The following is a 19,452-nucleotide window of genomic DNA, read 5'->3' on the forward strand; positions in this document are numbered from 1 at the left end:
AGAAATAAAATTTTACGCCAAATGCGTAAAAGTTGGCAGGTATGTAATAGTGGACAAGTTACGCTAAAATTAATTTTTTTTAAATATTAAGACATTAATTTTGCTACCGTCTGAAAAGAAGATTTCTGAAACTACGGAAATTCCGTAGCAGTTGGAGGGTATGTAGTTAAATCAAACTGTTTTAACCGAATACTTATAAGGGTTAAGTAATGATTCGAGCTTGTTGGTTTCAAGCTTGGATAGATAGAAATTGGATTCAAGCTCGTTGAAAGTTGTTTGAGTTGTAAATTTTGTTATCCCATTTCGAAACTTTTTGCTTAACACGTTCACGCCGGGGTGACCCACCGGTAGGTCACGCTAGATTTTCTCATCTTGGCGGCTCACCGGAGTAAAAACTGGTAATATATAAATTTCATGTTTTAGTTTTTTTCCGGGAATAATAAAAATCCATAACTACCAATTGTTTTTAACGGATGCAATTTTTATATTGAATTGCTTCTACGCCGTGATAAATTTCCTTACAGTGAATTGTTATTGTTGAGAATAGATTAACTCCTCCCGAATATTATCTAATATTGAAATAGTTCTTCTTTCTGTACGCACTTTTAAAATAGAATTTGGGTTGATGCGTACAACTTTCTCTTTTTAAATATTCTGCACAGACTACCGATGAAATCCCGTGCGATGGCTTTCTGATGTAAGAGGTGATGGTAAAGACAATGGAATTGAGATTCTATGTTGGTGTTTCGCATAAATTTGGCCAACAATTGAAAAAACAGAAAACAGTTTGACCTGGAAAGTAACTGGGCAAGAAAGGCCAAAACTTTTCTTACCACTTTAAATATAAAATCTTCCGGAAAAACCGTAAGAGTCAGCAGCCATATATTTGCAATAAAGTTGCATTGTATATGAAAAATTCTAAACTTTGATTATGTAGCGGAGAAAAAAAAATCTAAAATGAAATCACGAAACTAAAAATAACTTACATTTGGCTACCTACAGAAAATAATTTTTTTTCATAATAAACCCGAAATTTATTTATAAAAATTACTTTTTGAGAAGAAGTGGTAATTAACGGAGCCGCAAAGAGCAATATTCGTTTGTGAATTTTGGCAACGGTAGACTCTGGTGAAATTCTGTGTCATGTCTTTTAGACTTTTAGAGGTTTCATCTATTCTTTTAACCGTTGTAAAACTTTGAGTGCAAAGGGTTAACCGGTTAACGCCCAGCGTCATATATTTAGGACAGTTCCTTTTTTCAAAAACATTCATTGTGGTGGGAAACTTTTTTCAGTATTTTCATTTATCTGGGTGAATTAAAAGATTTTCTAGGTGAATTAAAAGGTGAATTAAAGATTGATTTATTTTTTCTGATTAGATCTGGAATTATAAAGAGCAAGTACTTTTTGATCTATCAAAGACTTTTTGAATGCTCTGACAGTAGAAAAACCAATTAATTTCGATATTATATTATACCACTTTTTCCATAAAACCACTTTTTGTATCATTTCAATATATAAATTCGGGACATATCGGGTTAACACAGTATGTGTTTGCATTAACGCGTTCACGCCGGGATGTCCCACCGGTGCGTCTCGCCAGATTGTCTCATCTTGGCAGCGCACCGGAGTAAAAACTGGTAGCAATAAATTTCATTTTTTAGTTTTTTTCCGGGAATAATAAAAATTCATAACTACCAATAGTTTTTAACGGATGCAATTTTTATATTGAATTGCTTCTTCGCCGTGATAAATTTCCTTACAGTGAATTCTTATTGTTGAGAATAGATTAACTCCTCCCGAATATTATCTAATATTGAAATAGTTCTTCTACCAGTATTTTCACTTTTCCTGGTGTGAAGGTGTTAAAGTAATGTAACAATTTGTCTAATGTATTACTATTTGTTCTAAATGCCCGTCGTTTTCTTGAACAATTATTATATAAACACCATAAAGCTGAAGTGCTTTCTTTACTCGGAATAAACGATACTTTTCTTCATATTTTACTAGCTCCTGATTTTAGTATTTCAGGTGAAAAGGTAAAAGACCCAACAGAGGCGCAAACATCATGACCCTTTCGCGCCGACTGTCACAAATTAGTGCCAGCATAAAACCGTATCAATCAGGGTAAAAAGATAAAACTGGTAATCAAAGCAGTTTATTTGTGGGCGGAGTTATAATTGTTTGACTTATTTAATTCAGCATTACTTTGTTCAAAATAAAACTATTTAGATATACTTTGAATTAACATTGATTATATATATGATTAAACTAACAATAATTAAAGTAAAAGCAAAGTAAGTCTGTCAAATTAGCAACAACTACATTTAAGTTACCGTTTTTTTTATTTAATTACAACTTGATTCTGATTTTGTGCAAATGCTTTTCTGAATCACCCGTCCCCAAGGGGTTAAGCAACCGAACAACTAGATATAACTATGAATAAACGATTTACTATCGCTAATGGGCTTTCTGTCAAAAAATTTCAGTTCAAATGTTTTGTCCCGAAAAGGGCGACTCATTTTTAACCCATTAATGATTGGACAGTAATAGTGTTCTATGTATTTTTTTTTTAAAAGAAAGAAAAAATTTGCGAAGAGGGGTAAGACATTATTCCCTACATCAGAAAGCCGCCACACGGTTTTTATTAGTAGTCTGCGCAGACTATTTAAAATTTGAACAAGTTGTGTGCGTGAACTCAAATTCGTTTTTAAGAATAATTGAGAGAAATTTATCATACATATTTAAGAATTGAATCTGTAGTGGTTGACAAGTAAATAAGACACCAACCATATTCAAAAATCAAAAAACAAATTTATCATATATTTACCACTATCTTACTTTTACTAGATTTTCTATTAAATGCTTTTTTCGAAAACCTGCGTCGGGTGAGATCGAGTAAGAGACTGTTTGACCCAGACGCTTAGATTTATTTAAGATTTTGATTGTTACGTTAATTTATAACAAAAATAATAAAAACGTATGATATATGTTATCCGTAAAAAAAAATTGTTTTATATAAGTTTTCAATTTTTTTAATATTTATCTGTTTTAATTTTAAATAATAATAGAGATAGGGAATCATATCAGAATTAAATATTTTTTGATAAAAGTATTTTTAAGTTGACTTTGAGAGAAACTGAATATTTAGGAGAATAGCTTCCAAGCCTTTAATTATTATTTCTAGAAACTTACAAATACGAGTAACGCCTTATAATAATAATAAAGGAATAAATAATACAGGTTTAAATTTTTATCAGGTACTTATAACAACATTCACAGGTTTTTTACACAATCGTCTAAAAAATTGAATGACATTTCTAAACAATCATGGATGTCGAACTATTATTTAATGCCAAAAATGGCTGATATTAATATTAACATAAGTTAACAAAATAACTTGGATCAATTTAATCATTACTGAACAAAACGTCTTCTTTAGTCATCTTTTTCCATACTTCTCAAAGTTGTGAGTACCATAAAAAGCAAAGGAAATTACAAAGTCGTGAGAATGACATCATTTACTATGAAGTACTTCCGTTTTCAATTCATCTTTGTCAGAAAAAAATGCCGCCTATACGAAAAACGAGATGTAATACAATTGTTTCATATTCAGATACACTTGACAAAAAGTTATTCATCATCTGAGCTATTAATATACCACTTCAAATATTTGGTGTCTGAAGTAAAGGTACGAAATTAGTAAATCTGTTGAAAAACACTTATTCGACATTTCGTTGTTTTTCTTGTCTTAATATAGAACAAAAAATGAGCCACTCGTATAAACCAATTTAAATTCGTCATGAAGTTATTTTCAAATATTGATTTTTAATGTAAAACTTTTCCTAAAGTTTAATCTGATTTGTGTAATTTAGTTTGCTTTATTTATTTATTTTTGCTAAATACCTCTAACAATTAATTTAATGTGTATATTTAAATTCGATTTTTTTCCTAAGTCTTTCTTTATTTGCAGTTTTTTCTTAATTTTTAAGAGCTACATTAACTTTACTTAACTGAGTTAATTAATTTAGTTTTACTAATTTGGATAGTTATAGAAACCCTATAGTTAACACATTGCTGACCGGCAACTTTTCTGAAAATTACCCCATGTGCCCGGCTATTGTTTTGCAAGCGGATGTGGAAGTAAAACAATATAAATAAACTTTAAAAATGTTTAATTTTTTATGCCGTATGATAAAAAGTATAAGAATCACTTATGTGTATTGGTACACCTTAGACTTGGGCTAAAGTTGGACACTCCACTCCTTCATCAGGGGTGAAAGCGAGACGGAAAAGAGGAAAGGCTGGTAGTAAAACCATTTCAGTTAAAGCTAGTTTTGGGGAGGAGTTTACTTATTCTTTTTTTAAATTTTTCAACAATATCTACTTTATCTTGGAAAAGAAGAAGTTTTATATATATGCCAGAATTATAAAAGAAATCTTGATAGTTACAGATATTTCATTTTTTTCGAAAAAAATGCTGGAATGAAATGTTTTACGTACCAGGTTTTTCTCTCTTCCGTCTTGCTATATAAGGGCTTTCACCCATGTCCTTCATCGTGATGTAGTGCCATCACCTCCTACATCAAGAAGCCTCCACACGGTCTTTTATAAGTAGTTCGCGCAGACTATTTAAAAAGTGAACCAGTTGCGCGCATGAACCCAAAACCTTTTATAAAAGTAATTGAGAGAAATTTATCTTATATATTTGAAAATTGACTCTGTAGTGGTTGACAAGTGAATAAGGCAAACCAATAATATTCATAAATAAAATAAATTTTTAGTCATATATTTGCTACCACTTTCTTATTTTAACTATATTCTGTATTAAATTAGTCGTTCGGTAAGTGGATATCCTTCACAGAGGTCAGATCGGACTAACTGTAAAAAACAGTGTGGAGGCTTTGGTAGCGCCTGTTTTACTGTCGTTAAGTATAGTATTGGTGCACCACAAGTTTTTCAAATATATCCGGTTTCGTAAAGTTATTATAAATTGGTACAGAATTAAATAGTAAAGTTTGAAAAGTAAGGAAAATTACTCCCACTTTTTAAAATAGTCACCACGAGATCACTGTTAACGAAAACACGAGTTAACTCGTGACCGGTCAGCAATGTGTTAAGAACGATTTCGTATCTAATAACAAATATCGAAAAAGGATAGGGTATACTTCAGGTTAAAGCAGGACTGAAAGTCCATGTATATCAAGACGGAAAAAAGTAAAAACTGGGAACAAATAAATTTCATTATTACTTTTTTTTTCGGGAATAATGAAATATCCGTAACTAATACATTTTTTTAACGGATAGAATACATATATTGAATTTCTTCTCCCCCAAGAGAAAGTTAATGGCAGTAAATCGTTTATTGTTAAGAATCGATTTACTCCTCCCGATAACTATCGATTATTGAAAAAGTTCTACTACCAGATTTTCCTCTTTCCCGTCTCGCTTTCAGGCCTGGGTTAAAACAACGCTTCCTATAACTGAAAGCCTCCGCTATGCTAACTCTATGCAAACAATCTTTTTTTTCTTCTTTCTTTTAGAAGCAATTGTTGTGGCAGATTTTACATGGCAAAACTGCGGAAACAATGAAAAACTATGAAGCTTTAAGAAATGGTGTCATTTTTATCCATGCGAAATTCAAATCGATCAAAATAAGGAAAGGAATTGCAATTTTAATATCATTCTGTAGGAGTGTGATATTTATATAAGAATGCTTTTACCGATTTAGAATTATAGCGGTACTGAGCCATCACCTCCTACAGCAAGAAACCTCTACACGGTCTTTTATAAGTAGTCCGCGCAGACTGTTTAAAAAGTGAACCAGTTGTGCACATGTACCCAAAACCTTTTAGAAAAGTAATTGAGAGAAATTTATCTTATATATTTGAGAATTGATTCTGTAGTGGTTGACAAGTGAATAAAGCAAACCAATAATATTCATAAATAAAATAAATTTTCAGTCATATATTTCCTACCACTTTCTAATTTTAACTATATTCTGTATTAAATGACTCGTTCGGTAAGTGGATATCATTCATAGTGGTCAGATCAGACTACCTATAAAAAACCGTGTGGAGACTTTCAGTTACAGGAAGCGTTGACTGAGCGGAATTTCCTAGGCTGTATCTAGGCGAGCTGCAATCTTAGGGTTTTAATAGCATTGTTCAAATTATTTTTATCGGGGCAAAGACAATAGGAGAAAAAAGTACCTACATTCGGCTGGAATTTTAAAGATATTTAAACATCGAAACCACTAGAAATAACATTACACAATTTTAAAAGATGATTCAACCCCTTAAAAAACTTGTTCATATCCGTTCCAACAAATCAGAAGTAAAATTTATGAATTAAATAATCATTTTAGAATCATATTAATCATGAATTAAATAATCATAGTAGGTTAATGAACCATCTTAACATTTCAAGAAGTGATTGTTCATTCCGTAAACAAAATTCGTCATTCGAAGGAAATAAACACTTAGGAAGTACCTGTGAAGAACTCTTAGTAATGAATTACTCCTAAGTGTGCTATTTTTTGCACTTGGTGACACTTTTTTTTTATCTCGCTTCCGTTACGTGAAACCCTTCAATAGAATGGATGTTATTACCGTTACCTAAGCAACCGACTCAGGTGATAAGACAATGCTAAATAATTCATCGAACTTTAAATGGTGCCGATCACATCGGTGCCAAGATCATTTTTCTAAATAAAAAAAAAAGTCAGAAGCTATTAATATTTTTTAAAACTATTGAAGATATTTATGATTGTAGAGTTTAGAACGATTGTAATGTCCGCAAAAATGTCTTCCAAGGCCTATAATTATACTTTGGTGATGGGGTAAGTGATATACGAGAATATGTTTGTTTTTACATCTACAAAAAAACATAATTACATTGCTGACATAGTACTTCAATGAAGTGGAAGGATCTCATATTGATCCTTAAAAGCGATTTGAACTTTTATAGAATTTTTTTGTATAAGTAGTTGTAATAAAAATATTGGTTTAGTGGAAAATATAGTTAGTTAGAATATTGTTGAAATTTGAGTATTGCTTTAAATTTATGAATGAGCGATATAATGAAAAAATAAATTTGTTGTTTACGTCACAAGTTTTTCATGTTAATATGAAGTCTGTCACAACGTCAGTGGCGGATTCAGCGGGGGGGGGGGTCATCTGACCCCCCTCCCCAAATTGAAAAAAAAAATTTTTTAAATTTACCAAAAGAAATCAAATATTTTAAAAATTATTTAAGGGGGCATATATATCTAGGTAGGTCAGAGTAATCAATTTTCTTTTTCCATCTAATTTTGTTCTTCATTGTTTCAAGAATCATAATCCAAAAGGTTAAAACGAAATTCGTCATAGTTTCGTCGATTGATTTGGATGTTGAAAAAATCATTGACAAATTTGCCAAAGTTTCTAAAAAACGCATTCCATTTATTATTTAAAGATTTTGAATACTTGAATTATTTATGTAATGTTCTATTGTTCATTATGAAAAAAATAAATGAGAAGATTAGCATTAAAAACCCTAGTTTTTATTTTTTTTTTCTCAAAAAAAATATTTAAAAAGAAAAATTTTATAAAAAAAATAATTGTGGAGGGGGAATCTGAGCCCATGACCCCCCCCCCCCAGGCAAAATTTCTGGATCCGCCCCTGCACAACGTAGGAAGTACAATTTTTATAAAAAATATTTAAGAAGTTTACCGCTTATGTTTATAAACTTCTGATCTGAAGTTAGATATTTCGCCATTTCAGTTTTTAAGTTTCGCTATTTTTAAAGAAAGAAGTAAAAAATTAGAGTAAGGAAAAAAACATTCTTGTTTTGCTGCAAACTTAAAGCCTGCAAGGTTCTTTTAGAGAAATAAATAATTTTGAGACTGAGTGAAAAATTTATAAATTGTAAGGGATGCTCGAAATACTAGTGACAACCTAAAAAAGTTTTTAGAAACCAATATATTGACTAGTCATCATAATTGTTGATCAAATAAGTATGGAATAATAACATTTGAGAAAAAAAAAAATTTGAAGCATTTATACAAGTCCTTGATCTTACCTTATTCGGATGTAGAGTCTCTAAGTAGTTTTGTTCCGAAAGCTACACATAATTTTCGAAACAGTATTTTCGGTGTAATTTATTTATTTATTGTTCTAATGTACAAGTTCATAAAGAACGTATAAGTTTATATATGCACATACATACACCCTTTTGTGCTTTTTTGAAAAATACCACTTAAGTAGACCTGCCAACTTTTAATCCCTTCCATTATCATTTTTCCCAGTGGTATTAAAACGGAATTTAAACTTCAATTTTAAGCAAACAAATACGTTCTGTTTGAAAAAAATTAAGTTGACAACCATGATAGTAACGCATATTAATATATAAGCTTAATTTTTGTAAGAATAATGGTGATCAAAATCGTTTAAAAATTAAATTTATAAAAGAAAAAATAGTATATATTTACTACCACTTTAAATATGAAAATAAAATCTCCCGCAAAATCCGGGAGAGTCGGCAGGTATGACTTAACCCCTTGGGGACGGGTGATTCAGAAAAGCATTCGTACAAAATCAGAATCAAGTTGTAATTAAATAAAAAACGGTAACTTAAATGTAGGCGTTGCTAATTTAACAGACTTACTTTGCTTTTACTTTAATTATTGTTAGTTTAATCATATATATAATCAATGTTAATTCAAAGTATAACTAAATAGTTTTATTTTGAACAAAGTAATGGTGAATTAAATAAATCAAAAAATTATAACTCCGCCCATAAATAAACTGCTAAAGAAATACTTTGATTACCAGTTTTATCTTCTTACCCTGATTGATACGGTTTTTTGCTGTCACGTATTTGTGACAGTCGGCGCGAAAGGGTTAACCCTTTCGCGCCGACTGTAAACCCTTTCGCGCCGACTGTCACAAATACGTGACAGCAAAAAACCGTATCAATCAGGGTAAGAAGATAAAACTGGTAATCAAAGTATTTCTTTAGCAGTTTATTTATGGGCGGAGTTATAATTTTTTGATTTATTTAATTCACCATTACTTTGTTCAAAATAAAACTATTTAATTATACTTTGAATTAACATTGATTATATATATGATTAAACTAACAATAATTAAAATAAAAGCAAAGTAAGTCTGTCAAATTAGCAAAGACTACATTTAAGTTACCGTTTTTTATTTAATTGCAACTTGATTCTGATTTTGTACGAATGCTTTACTGAATCACCCGTCCCCAAGGGGTTAAGGCTTAAATTCTATCACCTTAACGCATCGCATAATAAACTGAAATGTATTATCGCCATCTTCGTTGCAGCGTAATGCAGTGCACACTTAAAATTAACTCAAGAGAACTTAAAAAAATCCTGCTTAGGAATATAACCCTATATTGCATAAAAACTGCAGCTTTAAGAGAGATGGCATACCTGCCAACTTTTACTCTTTCTGAGCAACAACATACCTGCCAACTAATAATCCTTTCAAGGATGATATTCCCCAGTGGTAGTAAAATAAAATTTATATTACAATTTTAAGCAGAAAAATTCGCTGCATTTTGTACAAGCTTATGCGGATTATTACAACAGGGTTACATATTATTATATATGTTAAAAGTTTTCAGGTATGCAACAATCTTACTCAAAAACATATTTGTATTTTGACTCGGCCAAATTCTGCTAACAGCAATTAGTGTATTTTTATTTATTCGTTGTAATTATTTATATGTAGTGGTGGTCATTTTCATTTATAATTATTATTATAATTGAAACACTCTAATGACATGACATGAGTTTCGGTACCACTTAAAATACGAAATTAAAATCTTCCGGGAAAACCGGAAGAGTTGGCAGCTATGAGATGGTGATAGTAGATTTAAAATAATCTCAGATTGAAGATTAGTTCACAAGTCTTTAACAGAAAAAAAACTTGTTTCACAGTGTAATTGAATATTTGCTCGATGTTATCAGATTTTAGAATAAGGAATTATTATAAGATAATTAACAGCAAAATAACAAGCATTATTTGCAATGCTTGTCATTTTGCTGTTTAATATTCAAAAAACTACGATAAAAATCTGACAGTAATATTTAATGTTCTTTCAAACATAAAAGAGCCCAAAAAAGTTTTGGCCCGCCATTTGACTGGTGCTTTTAATTGCGGCCCCCGGCAACATGTAAGTTGGAAATGTATTAGAAGAAAACCCAATGAAATGTCATTCGATACGTGAAGTGTGATTAATAAACTTAACTATTTTTTTTAAAATGTGTTTCCATAAGTGGCTGAATCATCACGTCCTTTCACATTCTAACTTATTTCAATTGATCAAAACATAGACACATTTTGTAATCATCTCGATTGGTGATAAAGTTGATTTTTTTTTCTTCTTGATGTAGCTCTCATAACTCTTATATCTTTCATTCTTTATCATCCTCTTTCTTTTATGTACTCTAATACTTCCTGAGAACCCGAAAGGGATGACTAAACTTTCAAGAGATGACTCAAATATAACAGCTGCTAACTTTTTTTCGGTTCTATTCGTTGTGATACATAAACTATCGGGCAAGCATTGGTAAAATAAATACTGTGTTTGAAATTCATACAAAGGAAAATAGTGATGTTTAATTTTCAGAAACTGGAAATACTTTATTTGAACAGTTTCTAATTTAAAAATTAAATTACGTTTTAAGCATGAATGAAAAAAAAATTGATTCAAACATCAGAAAGCATTTAAAAAAAAATTTTTAATTTTTCTTGCATTTTTAAAAACTTTTCAATAATGTCAGTATTAAAGCAAGTTAAATCTAAAAATTGATAGAAATTATTATGCATTCTTTTTTATTTTTAATAAGTTATAAGATTCGATTTCTGCAACAAAAAAAAGTTTTATACTTGTCTTGATACGCCTTTGTTACGTTAACACATTGCTGACCGGTCACGAGTTAACTCGTGTTTTCGTGACCAAATGTTGGTGACCGGTTACGAGTTAACTCGTGTTCTCGTTAGCAGTGGGGACATTTTTAAAAGTGGGCGTAATTTTCCTTACTTTTCAAGTTTTACTATTTAATTCTACATCAATTTATTATAACTTTACGGAACCCGATATATTTGTAAAACTTGTGGTGTACCATTACACATAAGTGATTGTTAACTTTTTATCATACGGCAATAAAAATTAAAATTTTTTAAAATTTATTTATACTGTTTTACTTCCACATCCGCTTTCAAAACAATAGCCGGGCACATGGGGTAATTTTGAGAAAAGTTGCCGGTCAGCAGTGTGTTAAGTCGTATTGAGCATTTTAAAAAAAATTGGCAAAATTAACCAAAAATTTGAAAATTTCAGTTTGTGCTTCTAACGTTTTTTAAAATATAGTGGCGAGCCCGGAGCAGTTGGCATCTCTGCAAATGATTTATAATAATTAATGTGTTAAGAATACTGCAAGATTACTAAGAGTGTTAAGAATACTACATTAACTACAAGATAGCTTTATGCGATTAATGGAGGAAGAGTCCTTACAAAATGGGGCGTGGCTTAAGAGAAAAGGAATCCTAATTTTTAAAACTAATTTGGTACTGATTTAAGGAGGAATGCTTGGAAATGAATATTGTTAATTGAGAGCCGTGGTTGCTCAGGGTATAGATCACTCGCCTCCGAATGTGGAGACTCGGGTTCGAACACCAGCGATGGCGGGCTGATACGAATTCCGCACCAGGCTCGCACCGACCACAGTGTTGATTTAAAATGTCCCCAGTGGTTGACGGATCATGGGTAAGAGTCCCCTTGCCGTGGAGCTAACCGTTTGAGGTTTTCGTGGTTTTCCTCTCCATGTGAGACATATGCGGGTAAGTTCCATCAAAAATTCCTCCACGAAGGTTAGTTTCTCCCAATGCTTGATCCTGGAGTTCCTTTGTCTTCTGGGACGGTTCAAAACTACTAGGCTGCGGAGTTGAACATATATAGTTGCAAATTCAAAATTTGATCAACTGTTGAACGCCGGCTATAAAATAAAGTAAAGTTGATTGTATAGCACCTTGAAACAAGGGCGTAGGCAGCGGGGTGCAAGAGGATACATTTTCACCCCCCTGGCTTTTCTTTTAAACAATTAAAAAGATACAGAAAAACAATTTTGTTATAAATTTTTTTATTAAAAATATTTTCATTCAAAAACAAATAATTAAGTAATTATTCATCCAAAACAATTAAAAAATTGCTTAATCAAACAAGAATTGTAATCGTCTTGTTTGCTGTCCAAATCTGTTTATATCTTTTCCAATGAATTCTGAGTCTTCTTTGATTCTTTTCTTATGCACACTGAGCATGCACAAACTTGGGAGATTTCTAAGCTATATTTTTAAATTTCATTTAATAAAATATAAATAATATTATATTTTCTATTAGTTATTTAGTTTAACTAAGGTGTATAACACAAACTGACTTCTCACAACTGTAAAACTTCATCAACACTATAAATACCAATGTTAAAAGCGTGTACAAACACGTTCGTATACGAAACTACTGTTTGTAGTTATTTGTGTTTCAAAGTCAGTAGCTATGCCAACGCCATCAATACAGCTTCTCGTGGCAAAATTTGCAAGTACAATAAATTCATACTTTTTTTTTAAAATATCTTGTTAACAATGAAGAGATGTATCTTGAAAAAATGAACAGATGAAAGTATATGTAATAACTAAGGCCCGGATTTTGATGACATTTGCATTTTTTTTTGCATTTTTGGACATTTTTTGTCTTTTAGAGCATTTTTTTAGATTTATAGGGCATTTTTCTTGAAATTTTGGGGCGTATTTTGCATTTTAATGCATTTTTTAAAGTTTTCTGTTAATTTTTTACAATTTTTATTATTTTTTATCAATTTTCATTATTACACTGGCTTCCAAACAGTAAAGTAACAGGTGAAGCAACATCTTTTCAAATTGAAGAAGAATTGTCAGTAAGTAAGACCGTCTTTTTCAAGTACGCACCTATAACATCAGTAGACGCTGAAAGAAGCTTTTGCAGGAATGAAAATTTACTTTCAGACAAGAGACGCTCGTTTACATTTCAAATTATCAAAAAACATTTAATAATCCAATGTAATTCTGATATTTAGTAATATGGAAGATGGATATGAGATGGAAGTTGCTATATCCATTAAAGTTTCTATACAAAATAAAAATATTTTGGTGCCAATATATTTTCCTTTTTTTTGTTGTTATTTTAGGTTATAAAACATATTTTTCAAACTTTAATGAGCGTAGAACAAGTATTGCATTGCTTTATAACTTTTAAATGACTCATAATAATTTTAAAGAGCAAAAATTTTTTTAATTCAATACTTTTACTTTATTTAAGGCAATTTTTGCATTTTTAAGGGCATTTTTTGCCCTTTTTAAGGGCATTTTTTGCACTTTTTAAGGGCATTAGTTGAGATTTTTTAGGTCATCAAAATCCGGGCTCTAGTAATAACAAAACAAAATGTAATAACAGAATATTTTAATATTTTTTTGGGGGGAAGGGGGGTTTGATAGAGGGTTGCACCCCCTTTTATATTTTTCTCCCGGGGCCCTTGCCTTGAAATCTCTGAAAAATTTTCAAACAAAATCGTAAAATCAGCAGTATTAACAATCAGTTCAAAACTGTTCAAAGGTAGTAACTAATTTGGAAAAGAGAGAGTATATATAAGTGTGAGTGTTTATAAGTGTGAGATAATCTTAAGAGGATGTGTTTAAGCTCTTGCATAATTTTAAAAAAAAATATTTTTCCTGTTATTTTAATTTAGTTTTCAATTTACTACCACTGCTTTAGTTTTCAATTTACTAGCACTGCGGAAAATCATCCACGGAAAAATTAAAAATTGGCATCTTCTATGCCTGTGTATTTTTTTCAGCAATCTTACGCTTGAGCTTAGAAAATCGAAACACAATAATATATTTTTATTTATTTTATAAGAACATTTTAAAGGTTAAATTTGATCTCTTTTTTTTTTTTTTTTTGAAAGTAGTACCAAACAATGGGAGAGTGATGTCACTTTTTAGTAATTTATGAGCCATTTCTTCGAACTATCATACAAAGAATTAAATTCTGCCAGTCTAAAATATCCAATGCCGGATACATTCATCCATTTATTTTGCACCGCAAAAATGTGTCAAAGCTCGTGATAGATCAACGAAATGTGTTTTCAGTTGCCGATGGGATACATGTGTTACATCGTTACAATTGAATGAAATGTCTTCCCTGATACAGAGAACATATGACGTCAAACAGTAAGTCGCTTATTTAAATCGTTTTCACTTAGGAAATTGATCGAAATGCAAGTTAGATTAAAGTTTTAATGCTGGTTCTAGTAGTTTAGAAGTTTGAAATGATGAAAACGATTAGATACTTAATTACAGCTTTTGTTACGGTATGATGTGTTTTAATTCATTTCAAACGTAATTATTTAAAATTGAATTCATTCTTTCATTGTTAGTTTATGAAAATTTAAATCAAAATCGTATACGAATATTATCCTGTGTTCTCACAAACTGTGTTTGTCAATGAAAATTTAATTTGAAATCATAACGAATATTTCTCTGTGTTCTAAATTTACCTTCATCTATAGTTCTGCAATAGTTAAAAATGATACAGATGCTCTTTTATACTTAATGGTGCATTCCAATACTGTATGACAGTGTTTCCCAAACTTATGACTTTTGTGTACCCTTTCTAAATTTTTCGTAACGCTGTGTACCACTAATAAAAAAACGAACGTATTTTTTTAAAAACACGTTTCTTTTTCTTTTTTGGTACTAAATTTTTTAGATACTGACCAGCAATCTATATACTATGTTAGGGATAAAAATTTTATTCTATAAAATCAATCAAAATAAGTAGAATTTATTACAAACCTTTACTATATAAAAATTGCACAAAAGTTAAAAATCACAACTGGCTGTTGACACCACTCATTATTAACTGTTAACTCTGCAAAAAATAACCAATAGAAAAATACGCAATCGTAAATTTTCATGGCTAGCTTTGTTTTTAAATAAAAATTTTTGAAATTTTCGTTTGCTGCAAGATATTTCGCATAAGAACGCGTACCCCAGCTAAACTGTTTCCGTACCCCTGGGGGTACACATACCCCACTATGGGAAACACTGCTGTATGAGTATTTACCGAAAATTTTATTCTAAGTAAATACTTAAAATTTTGAATTAAAAATGCTATTTCTGAAATGCAGAAATCAGTTATTCTACAGATTATCTAAACAACGTGCAAATTAAAACTGTGGTATGATCCTTTAAAGTGCAGAAAATTATTTCATTGCTCAAATTGCCCCGATAATCCACGCATTAACTTCTAGGTACTCGTTAAAGTAAAAATAAGATTTTTGCTAAAACTGCAGCAACATTTCTTTCTGATAAACTAGAATAATGTAATTTATTTATTTTTAGCTATCGAATGAATCAGATTAATACAATCAAAATAGTTGACATATAGAATCACTCAATCAATTTACTAACTATCGTTAAAAGTAATATAAGATCTTTGCTGGAACAGGAGCAAAGCTTGCACTTAAATTAGCATAATATTATTCATTTATTTTTAGCTATCTAAGGAATCAGATTAATACAATCAAAATAGTTGATATGTAGAATCAATCAATCAATTAACTAACTATCGTTAAAAGTAATATAAGATCTTTGCTGGAAGAGGAGCAAAGCTTCTGTGCGCTTAAATTAGCATAATATTATTCATTTATTTTCAGCTATCTAAAGAATCAGATTAATACAATCAAAATAGTTGATATATAGAATCACTCAATCAATAACCTAACTATCGTTAAAAGTAATATAAGATCTTTGCAAGAACAGGAGCAAAGCTTCTGTGCGCTTAAATTAGCATAATACTTTTCATTTATTTTTAGCTATCTAAAGAATCAGATTAATACAATCAAAATAGTTGATATATAGAATCACTCAATCAATAACCTAACTATCGTTAAAAGTAATATAAGATCTTTGCTAGAACAGGAGCAAAGCTTCTGTGCGCTTAAATTAGCATAATACTTTTCATTTATTTTTAGCTATCTAAAGAATCAGATTAATACAATCAAAATAGTTGATATATAGAATCACTCAATCAATAACCTAACTATCGTTAAAAGTAATATAAGATCTTTGCTAGAACAGGAGCAAAGCTTCTGTGCGCTTAAATTAGCATAATATTATTCATTTATTTTTAGCTATCTAAAGAATCAAATTAATACAATCAAAATAGTTGATATGTAGAATCAATCAATCAACTAACGTATTAGAATGCAAAGAATCAGACGGTTTAAAATATAATTACAATTAAATGAGAATTATGAGAACTAAATTAATGAGAATTAAACAGAACATTATTACAAGGAAATAAGAGAAACAAACTTTTGAATTTTAACGCCACAGAAGCCGTTTACATTATCTGAGTAAAAGATGGAAAACCCTTGATTCTACGCTTTAATAGAGAAAATCAGTTAATATGCAGATTAGCTAGGTAATGTGCACTTTTACGGCCTTCGAGCTTTAGTGGTCACATTCGATACAAAATGTACTCTGATTAGAAGAAATGTACTCTGGTTTCCCCCAATGATTAGGAGCCCCCCTAAAATGGATTTTTTGAAAATAAATTTTAAAAAATTAAGAAAAACAATGATTTTTTTAAAAAGAAATCAATTTTAAATATATATTATTAAAATACAATAATTTTTTTACATAATGTTAATCATATTTATTTATTACTTATTTTAGTTATTATTTATAAGTATTATTACATAAATTTAAAAAAAAATGTACAAGAAAAAAATTTAATCTAAGGGCCCCAAAAATTTGAATGGCCTAGGGCCCAGCGAGCGCTGTACTTGGAAATAATTTATATGTCTGTCGTATATCGTTGGCAAAACTTGTGTTTTAGTTTCAACACTATTTGAAATGATAAGGGAAAAATTTTCATACTAGAACACACAGAATTGAGAAATTTTTAAAAATGAATTTTTATATTTTTCTAATAACAAAGTTTAAATTACGGGCAATTCCATATGTGACGGAATGACATTTTGACTTGCAAAATAACAATTAATTGAAGTTCCTATGTATCTAATTTCAAATATAAAAAAAATTTCTCATGCATATCATTATTATTGGCATAATGCGCTTCATAAACTAAAAAAACAGGATTTTCTATCTTTTTTACTTTTAATTTTACGAACTTTTTATTTGCGTGACGGAATGACATTTTGGCAACCAAGCTTTTGGCATGCCGCTTAGAACTGGTAGTTTCTGCGAATTTTGCAGCTATTATTTTTCTAAACTATTTTACACTTTTAGTATAATGTGTAAGCAATGTAAAATGTGAATTTGGAAAATTAACCTCAGGTTGGCTAGCAGTTATTAACATCTATTTGCTGTGACGGAATGACCGTGACGGAATGACAAAAAGTTTAGTAGAAGAAAGCCTTCATTTAAAAAATGTTTTATTAATATGTAAATGATAAACAGAATGTAACAGATAAACAGGATTAATATTTATGTAAGAATTAGTAAAAATTTCAACAGTTTGAAAATTAGGTTGTCTCTGAAGAGGTTTTATTTCTAACTTGCCAATGTCACATCTTATCTTCGTTCTCAGGAAATTTATGCATTATTAAGACATGTGACGGAATGACGTAAAAGAAGTTACTTTTATTTTATATATTAAACTTAAAATGTTTAAATTTTGTTCCATATGCATATTTTTATCAAAATATTGCAAAAGAAGGATACATTTTTTTTGTTTTATAAGTATTTTTCAAGAAAACAATTTGAGCACAAATGCGAACAATTCACTTGTCAGCCATGTGATTACATTAAAATGCTGCCAGATTCAAGAAATTTAAAATTATCAAAAATGAAACGGCAATATGTAGACTTTGGCTATTTTTGAACATATTTTTAAAATTAAAATATGCAATTCATAAAAAAAAAATTTCACTTAAAAGTTGACACTTCCGTGGAATTGCCCTTACATGTAACTTTGTCAATTGAAAATTACTATTAATTAAATATATTTTTCAACAAATATTTCTTAAGAAAATTACATTAAAATTTACTTTTTCATAATAATTCCTTTTTACTGAGCTCTCTGAATATTTTAACACTAATATAACGATAAACATTCAGATAGTTTTGTACTCATATAATCATAAGAATTCTAAATTAAAAATATTTTAAAAGGAACTAGAATTTTATAGTTATCTGTATATAGTAATGAAATTCTTTGCACTACAATCGTAACTAAAATGGACATTCTTTGTAATACAGTTGTGTCCACTGAAATTTACTCACGAAGTTATTTTGATTAAAAAATGCAGGTTTTTAATTAAACATTGGGAAATTTTTATTAATTTATAAAGTATACCATGTAAGGTTATATACACCGAAGAGCCATTACGTTATGACCACCCTGCTAATAACATGTAGGACCTTTAGCCCTCAAAACTGCTAGCATCTGCCGAGTCATTGATTCCACAAGGTGCTGATAGGTAGTCAGAGGTAACTGGTATCAAGTGCTCACCAACTGGTCCTGCAATTCCCTCACATTGCGAGGGAGTAGCGTGGCAGCACGAATTTGGTTTTCCAAGTAGGACCACAAATGCTCTATTGGATTAAGGTCAGTGAATTTGGGGGCCAAGACATGACTTGAAAGTCACTGGAATGTTCCTCGAACCAATCCATGATGATTCGACCCTTATGACATGGTGCATTATCCTGTTGGTAAACACCATCCCCCGCAAGAAAAACTGTTCACATGAATGGGTGAACCTGGTCTGCAACTATGTTCAAGTAGCTTACAGACGTCAGGGATTGTTCTATGAGGATTATGGGTCCTAATGTGCCCCATGGAAACATTGTTCCTGGACGAGAAACCATGAAAACCAGGGAGAGCCCATTGTTATAGATGGAGGGTGGTCATAATGTAATGGCTCTTCGGTGTATGTTATAGCGTGTAAATAAATTATTATATAGTTTTTTTTATACATATGGACTGTTTTTTAAAAATTTTAAATGATCATTTCTTATAAACACGGCTGAGTTTTGTTAATACAGTGTTCAATTTCCTTCTTAAAAACTTGAAAGATTATTGGTCTTTTAACATATACTTTAAACATAAAAAAAGAAAGACACATTGCTTTTAGTTGCATGATTTGAGCAGCCAATTCTAATCATCAAAATATTAAATTATGCGATAATGCCTGGAAATAAAATAATAATTAACTTAAATGACTCAACAATGCTTAAAATATTTCCCAGTATAAAAAACGTTCTATTTCATTATGATGAGCTGTTAGATATTTGGTTCATTCCTTTCGTTGGAAACATTTAATAACACAAATGGTGAAACAGATCGTGCGTGAATTACGAAACACTTATTATGTACTGATAGT

At 30.3% G+C, this 19,452-nt stretch overlaps 1 protein-coding gene across 6 annotated transcripts in view; it reads left to right on the forward strand.

Moving 5' to 3' along the window:
- Positions 1-19,452, forward strand: part of LOC107437355 (scoloptoxin SSD14) — an 88,104-nt gene that overhangs the window by 18,309 nt on the left and 50,343 nt on the right. Inside the window, exon 1 of one of the 6 annotated variants that reach the window (XM_087163995.1) lies at positions 6,631-6,839. The exons of 2 other annotated variants lie outside the window; for them this stretch is intronic. In XM_087163995.1, the coding sequence (XP_087020121.1) occupies positions 6,763-6,839 (77 nt within the window). In that variant the 5' untranslated portion in view covers positions 6,631-6,762. Of the gene's footprint in view, positions 1-6,630; positions 6,840-14,042; positions 14,270-19,452 lie in introns of those variants that run through there. 3 more of the 6 variants (XM_087163998.1, XM_087163999.1, XM_087163996.1) reach the window with 3 other exon arrangements.

The sequence above is a fragment of the Parasteatoda tepidariorum genome, chromosome 5 (assembly GCF_982258835.1).
Source record: "Parasteatoda tepidariorum strain Cologne lab strain chromosome 5, Ptep-v5.0, whole genome shotgun sequence".
Taxonomy (NCBI): domain Eukaryota; kingdom Metazoa; phylum Arthropoda; class Arachnida; order Araneae; family Theridiidae; genus Parasteatoda; species Parasteatoda tepidariorum.